This window comes from Atta colombica, unplaced genomic scaffold (assembly GCF_001594045.1).
Source record: "Atta colombica isolate Treedump-2 unplaced genomic scaffold, Acol1.0 scaffold153, whole genome shotgun sequence".
Lineage (NCBI taxonomy): Eukaryota > Metazoa > Arthropoda > Insecta > Hymenoptera > Formicidae > Atta > Atta colombica.
Genome location: NW_017259243.1, coordinates 1740802 through 1747877, shown reverse-complemented (window position 1 = coordinate 1747877; position 7076 = coordinate 1740802). Strand labels below are relative to the sequence as shown.

The 7076-nt window shown below is 27.6% G+C and overlaps 1 protein-coding gene across 5 annotated transcripts in view; it reads left to right on the top strand.

Moving 5' to 3' along the window:
* The first annotated feature begins 2404 nt into the window (after positions 1-2404).
* Positions 2405-7076, top strand: part of LOC108685487 (Niemann-Pick C1 protein) — a 27142-nt gene continuing 22470 nt past the window's right edge. For all 5 annotated transcript variants that reach the window (XR_001931669.1, XM_018190295.1, XM_018190292.1 and 2 more), the window contains exon 1: positions 2405-2777. Coding sequence is in view for 4 of the 5 variants with exons in the window: in XM_018190295.1 (XP_018045784.1) it covers positions 2646-2777 (132 nt within the window). In the remaining variant the exon portion in view is untranslated. The remainder of the gene's footprint in view (positions 2778-7076) is intronic.

The window sequence follows — 7076 nt, the reverse complement described above, 5'->3', positions numbered from 1 at the left end:
CTAATTGTACTTTAGACATCGATTTATTACGGTCGACGCATTCCTATTTCATGATTCAATTCTACGAAACGTTTATTGTTTATGATTCAAGAATATTTTACCAACACGATTATACGTTATATACATATATACGAGGTGATTCACATTATCTAGCTTATATTATAAAAAAGGATATTTTTGCATAACAAATTAAAAATCAAAATTACATGTAATAACAAATTCCTTTTTACAAACAAGAATTTGCCTCTAAAACTTTTTTTTTAATTTACTGGCTTAATATATACTGTTTATTATCAATATTAATATACACTTTTTATTATCAATATTAATTATCAATATTAATTTTCAAATTTAATTTTCCAGAAATATAAAATTCATATAAAAAATGTTATTTTATATATCGAATCAGTTTCTTTTCATATAATCAATATTTTTCCGTTTCTTAAGTCATAACAGATAATGTTAAATTTAAGAAATTTATCTGGAGATATACTGGATAATTTTATATTATATTTAAGAAAATTTATCTCTAACGAATGTACAGATAACCTCGTATTTAAATAAATTTCTATAAACGATCAATCTTTTTAGAGTAAAAAACAAATTTCAAATTTACTATTCATTCTCGTTTATTTCTTTTAACAACTTTCAACAACTTTTAAAAGTCATAGAAAGTTGCTAAAAGTCTTATAGATTATGTAGCACTTACATGGCAGATTTGAAATTCGTTTCAACCTATTTCATTTCTAAGAACAAATAATGATTCACTTATACATATATAATTATTCATTGCTGTTCTCGGCGGAACTGTAAAATGGACAGATAAGAAAAAATATAGATAAAACTTTTCAAGATAAAAAACATTATTTATTATTTGATATACATTTCTATTAATCTTTTTATTTTTCACTTTGAAGAAAAAAGATAATTTCTTTCTTTGCCATATAATATTGTAATATTTTATTACTTCTCTCAAAATAGAAACTATTTTGATATTATGACTCTAAATGAGGGATAAAATAAATAAAAAGAAATTTTACTAATATTAGCAAGATTTTCAAAACTAAATTTAATTATAATTGATTTTGCTATATATATCCAATTTGTACATTTTTTATTGTGCCAATAAAAGCGTAATATAGCTCATATTATTGTGCTGAGCGAGCCGGATTCGCGTAGTCGTGGAATTTGGCATTGTGCCGAAGACTCAAGGTAACCGATCAGCATGTGATGAATCTATATGAACACTTCTCGAAACATTAGACTGTGAACATTATTGCTTGCTTCTTGTGCGATGTTTATATGGTATCTATCCCACTGTATAACTGAATAACGTTTATTAAGTTACATAGCAAAAGCTTGCTTAATAAAATGTAAATTTGCAATTACACAGATATTATAATGTAATATTTACAGGAATGGATGCAAAAATCTTTGATCTTTTTTAAAATATTGATAACTGTTCAATTAATTTTGATATCAAAACAATAACGATATAGCAAATCATATTCATCTTATATATCAAGTAAAGTTTGAAAAGAAATTATTCAAATAATTGAGAAATATTCAAATAATTGAGAATAATTGAGAAAAATATTTCAGTTTTATTATTTGAAAAAATTATGTATTTTAAAAATAATTGTGCCCCAAAATACAAAATTATTCCTAAATAAGAATAAGAAATGTTGCAACATGAAATATTAATTATATATTCAGCCCAATTTACCTTAAAATTTTTAAGTCAAACAGAAATATAAATATATGATTTAATCTTCCGGAAATGTTTATCGAGTATTGGAAAAGTAATCGGATAAGGTTATCTGATTTGTTTCTTCAATATCTGTCGACATCTCAATCATATTCTTCAAAGAAAATAAATAAAAAAATATCTCAAATTAGATTTATCTAATTTTTGATAAATATCACTTAAAAATTTTAATCTAACAAAACTATTACGTTATACCAAATTATCGTACAAGTGTAATTATTCTAAAATTGTCATTAGTTCACGATATTGTGTAATATTTTACAATTTGCTTATCAAAATATCAAGCGCAAAAGGAACATACTATAGAATATAGAATTATTCGGAATTATTTCGTCTTTCTTAGAAAACAAATAGAAATTCAGAGAATAATTGAATAATTCCGAATCCATTTTGAATAATTCCATAATACATATCCTGGAGGTCTTATCTGAGTGCATCGAAAAGTGTTGAGAAGTAACAAGATACGCAGTTATGCGCGTGATTTATATCAAGTTGAGACGCGACGGTCACCGGATTAATAACAGCCGATCATCGCTGGGTGGCGCTCGTGACGGCGGCGACCGACGACAGTCGAACTAAATCGAACCAAGTCAAGCATCGCACGACGGCCGGCGACGAGTACTGGCGCTACTAAACTAATAGTCGATGGCTGTCAAGCGGCGAGGTTGATTGTAATTATTCGTGTGGCTTAAATCATTACAAGACGAGTTGAGCCGTCAAGGAGACGTCTTGCGCGAACATTGTCGAAGGAAATGTCCCGCGTGCAATGATCGCATCGCGATACGTGTACGCATCGAGTCGAGCTTGAGGTTAAGTGTATTGTGCTTGATAGCAGAGAAAAGCGAATTCAACGGGCGGTGTAAAACGTATTAACGCCATGCACTGGACTAGAGTAACGACTGCAACTGCAGGCACGGCCGCTTATCGAAATTTGATAGGCGCAGCCGTAACACGTAACGTTCTTCAGCCCTTATTATTTCTGTTGACTTTGTCCAGCTTCGTGAGCCTGGTAAGTAATCTTGCATATAAGGATAACGGTCTCAAGTGTATATACGCCACATTCTTTCTACGACGCTCATGTTACACGCACGTCGCGCGTGCGTCATTTCAACGCTCGTTTTCTCGGCTCTCGTCGCTCCCAGTTCGCGCTCGTGAGAACACACACACACACATGTACTTCCACACATGGTATATAGACATTACCGCACTATATACATCTTTCCATACCTGTCTATACACTGTCCACACCCCAACAAAGTAGAATCAACGCTACGCGTCGCGTGACGTCATCTCGGCTGATCGCTGAGAAAGCCTATAGCTGCTTTTCCTGTCTCCAAGGAGTTCGTTCAATTGAATTTATTCCCTCTGGTCGCTATCCGAGAAAAACTTGTCATTCTGAAATACGCATTAATGTTTTTCGTGTTTGTGGATCGAGGTCGGGAAGATGTTTTTGAACAGATTTCCACGAATTAATCTACTCGCTTTCGAAACTGTCACGTCCTCGAAAGAGAAATTCTATCGACATATTACTCTGCAGATAGGAGAAATATTCTAGAAGATTTATCTTATAATATTAATCAGTTGATTCCATCTCTCTTTCCTTTTCGTATCCTCATCGCTGATATTGTAATACGAATGAAAGAAGTTGATGTAATTAATTGTTCATAAAATTAAGTGCTTAATGACATTAATGATAATTAACCATTTACTATCGGACAAAGAACGACATATTGCGACATACATGCACATAGCATCTCTATATCATTTAATATGTCCCTTTCAACTTTAGCTTTTCTTTTTTAGAATGTAAGATGATTATACTTGTGGTATACACATATATAAAAGCATGCTTTGAAAATTAAAGAGAAAGTACAAAATAAATATAATGAGTCTCCATACATAGATATTTAATGAATTAATGAAACTAATTTAATAATTAAAGAGAATCATGTTGATGTTTTAAAAAAGGAGTAAAAAGTATTTAATAAGACTTATTTTTGTCTATATAATGTTGTCTGTATTTTTAAATGAGAGAAAAAGAGAATGTCTCATCGTTTCAGTTTTTACATTCATAATTTTTAAATTTTTTTATCCCCTTTTTTTTCTTTCTTTTTATAAAATCAAAATTCCACAAATTTTAATTGCTTTATTTTTATCTTTGTTTTTACTTTTATGTTTTATTTAATGTCAATTGTATCATATTACGTACATTAAAATTTATTTATTTAGTTTATAGCCTTTCTTAGCACAATTTCTTTTATTTTAATTGCTTTAATTAATTTTTATAGAAATTTATTAAATTATTTTTAGAAAATATACAAAATTATGTTAACAATTATGTTTCTTTTAATTACATCTCCTTGTTTAAAATATAAGACTCGATTCGATTGTACTGAATATTTGATTTACAATGTATTCTTTTCTAATTCTTAGAATTAAAAATAGATGGAAAGTCAATTAAATTAAGATTAGAATTGATCTACATTGATGAGTCATTCTACATCAAACCGAACACTTTTAAAACATCGTTATTTTTAATTTTTTTTAATTTTCTGGTATATTCTACAAATAAAAATATGAGACACGTGTTTCGCGAAAAAAATTTGAGATTATTTTTGTGAAGTTATTCACGTTTGTAAGTTGCAGAAATTCATAAAAAACATCGTTTATGCGAATTCAAATTAATACATCATCGATCATTAGTCATACAAAAAAAATCAAGAAACTAATTTTAAAGATCTTAAATTGTTATATGGATGGGTTATTTGTAATTTATTATTATTTTCATATAAATAAATCATTTTCCATTTGTTTACAATTTTTATTAATATTTTTCATCATCAATTCACCAATTAAAAAATTTTGTAAAAATATATTCCCATTTCAATTACGAAATAACCCCGAAAATTACAAAATGGAACTCGAATGGAATGTATAGTTAAAAAATTCTGTGACGGTGCAGTTTCGCATACGTATGTGAAAAAAATAGCTTTACAAAAATATATACATGTATTTGATTTTTCATTTGCTGCTTGTTTTCTTTATGGCTGTGCTAATTTTAGTCTTAAATTAGCACAGCCATAAGTGTACTTTGCTGACAGCGAATCAGCTGGAGTAAAAAAGTCGGGAAGAGAGCAAATAATTAGCAAAAAAATAGCAAAAAATGTGGTATAAGTCGCGTTCGATTGTGCTGAAATAGTTGTGCCAGCTTATAATAGACGTTAATTTAAGATCTTTAAAATTGAATGCAAATCTTTGCATTTTTTTGTATTAATGATTTCGATGATATAATAATTTGAATGTTTGATTGCATGAACGACATTTTTTATGAATTTCTGCAAGCATGAATAACTTCACAAAAGAATCTCAAATTTTTTTTTTGCGAAACATGTGTCTCATTTTTACCTGTAGAATATATCAGTAAATTAAACAAAAATTAAAAATAACAATATTTCAGAGATGTTCGGTTTGATGGAAAGCCTCTGGTAGAAACGGGCACAAGTATAAAAAAAGATAAATTTGAGTAAACTTGAAATATTATACAATACTTGAGTAAATTGAATCGAGATTAGAAGTTAATTTATCATTGATAAAGAATCGGGTCTAAACTAATAATATGTAAAGATAATATAAAAATTAAAAGCATATGCTTTGAAACTATTGAGGAAAAAGTAAAAAGTATAAATATATTCGGTTTACAGATTTAATGAATTAACAAAATTAATAGCCATTGCTACGAATCATGCCTATAGTTATACTAATAGTTATACTAATATAGGAAAGAGTAGACTTAACTTAATAACATTTTTTTTATTTGTTACTTTTTGTATCTCGCAACGAGAAAAAGAGTTTTAATTTTCTCAGTTTTATACTTTTTAAGAGCTTAAAGATTTTAGATTTTAATTCTTTTCTTTTTTTTTATTATTAAAAAAAATCAGAATTTCACGAATTTTCTAAAGATCTTAGAAATGTATTAAAGAGAGAAACATGTCCAACTTGTTAATCTTTGCATAATAAACACAAATTCATTGTAGATAAATATTATATACATATATAATACAGCAATAAATATATTATGTATATTAGGCCTACGGAGAAATTATTTTCATATAGAGTTATCCTGATTTCTCAGCGTCTGAATTCGCATTATGGCAGGAAAGAGCTAAAGTGTGATTAGAAACAAGGCTATTGTTAATACTAGTATTCCACTTAAATGAGATTCCTTCTTAGTTCTTACATCAGACTAGTATACTTAAGACTAGACTTATTTAGAGATTTGTGTAACTGTATGTCATTATTGATGAAATACATGTGTAAACTTATGTAATAAAGATTTAAAAAACAGGTTTTTTTCTTTGGAGTAAAATACCAGTTTTTTAAAAAAATATCAAAATCTTGAAAAAAGTATAAAATACATTTTTCTTGAGATATGTCGTTAAAATACTTAATATCGATGTTATTTCAATATATTTATCATTTTGTGTCTTTATAACTTCATGTCAACTTTATGTCATGTATTTATGTCATTTTTGCGTTGTTGCAGAGTTCAATAAATTGATTGATTCAATAGATTGATTTTTTTCGTAACTGGATTTAATTGCATGTTTGTGGCTTATTTACCATTTAGAATTAACCATTGTTCTGCAGTTTTGATTATTTATAATCATCTTTATCAGAATAAAAAATTTTTTAGATGAATGCAAAAACTTTTTTTCACATCTAGAACAATAATGTAGACTTAAATACTACAAAGAAAATGTATGTATACGAGTAAAAAAACTTTTTATAATCGGAGTAAAAGCAGATTTTACTAGAGTTTTTTTACTCAAAGTTTTTCTAGTTTTTTCAGTAATTCTACATATAATGAATATTATATCGTTATGTCATATTAAATGTATTATTAATTTTTCTATGCGCATGCATTACGCAAGACAAATTATCTAACAATGATATTTAAAATATGCAAATTAAATTGTGAACGTAATTTTTTACTACATTATTAAAATCGATAAGATTATAAATCACACAGGTTTTTTGTAAGTTTCATCGAATCACTTATTGGTTAAAAAATATTCTGTCTGCTTATGCAGGGTATAATTCAAAGTATAAAATCCATTGCGTGACATAACTTCTTATAAACGAATGACTCATGCGAAGAGCTGATACCGAACATCATTTCTCGTGTAATGAACAAGTGCACTATTTTATTTTCGTGCATAACTAGTATTATTTCTTTCATTTCTTTTTTTTTCTCTTTATAGTTAAATAAATATTTGTTTTAAATAAAATCTAAAATAATATAATAAAA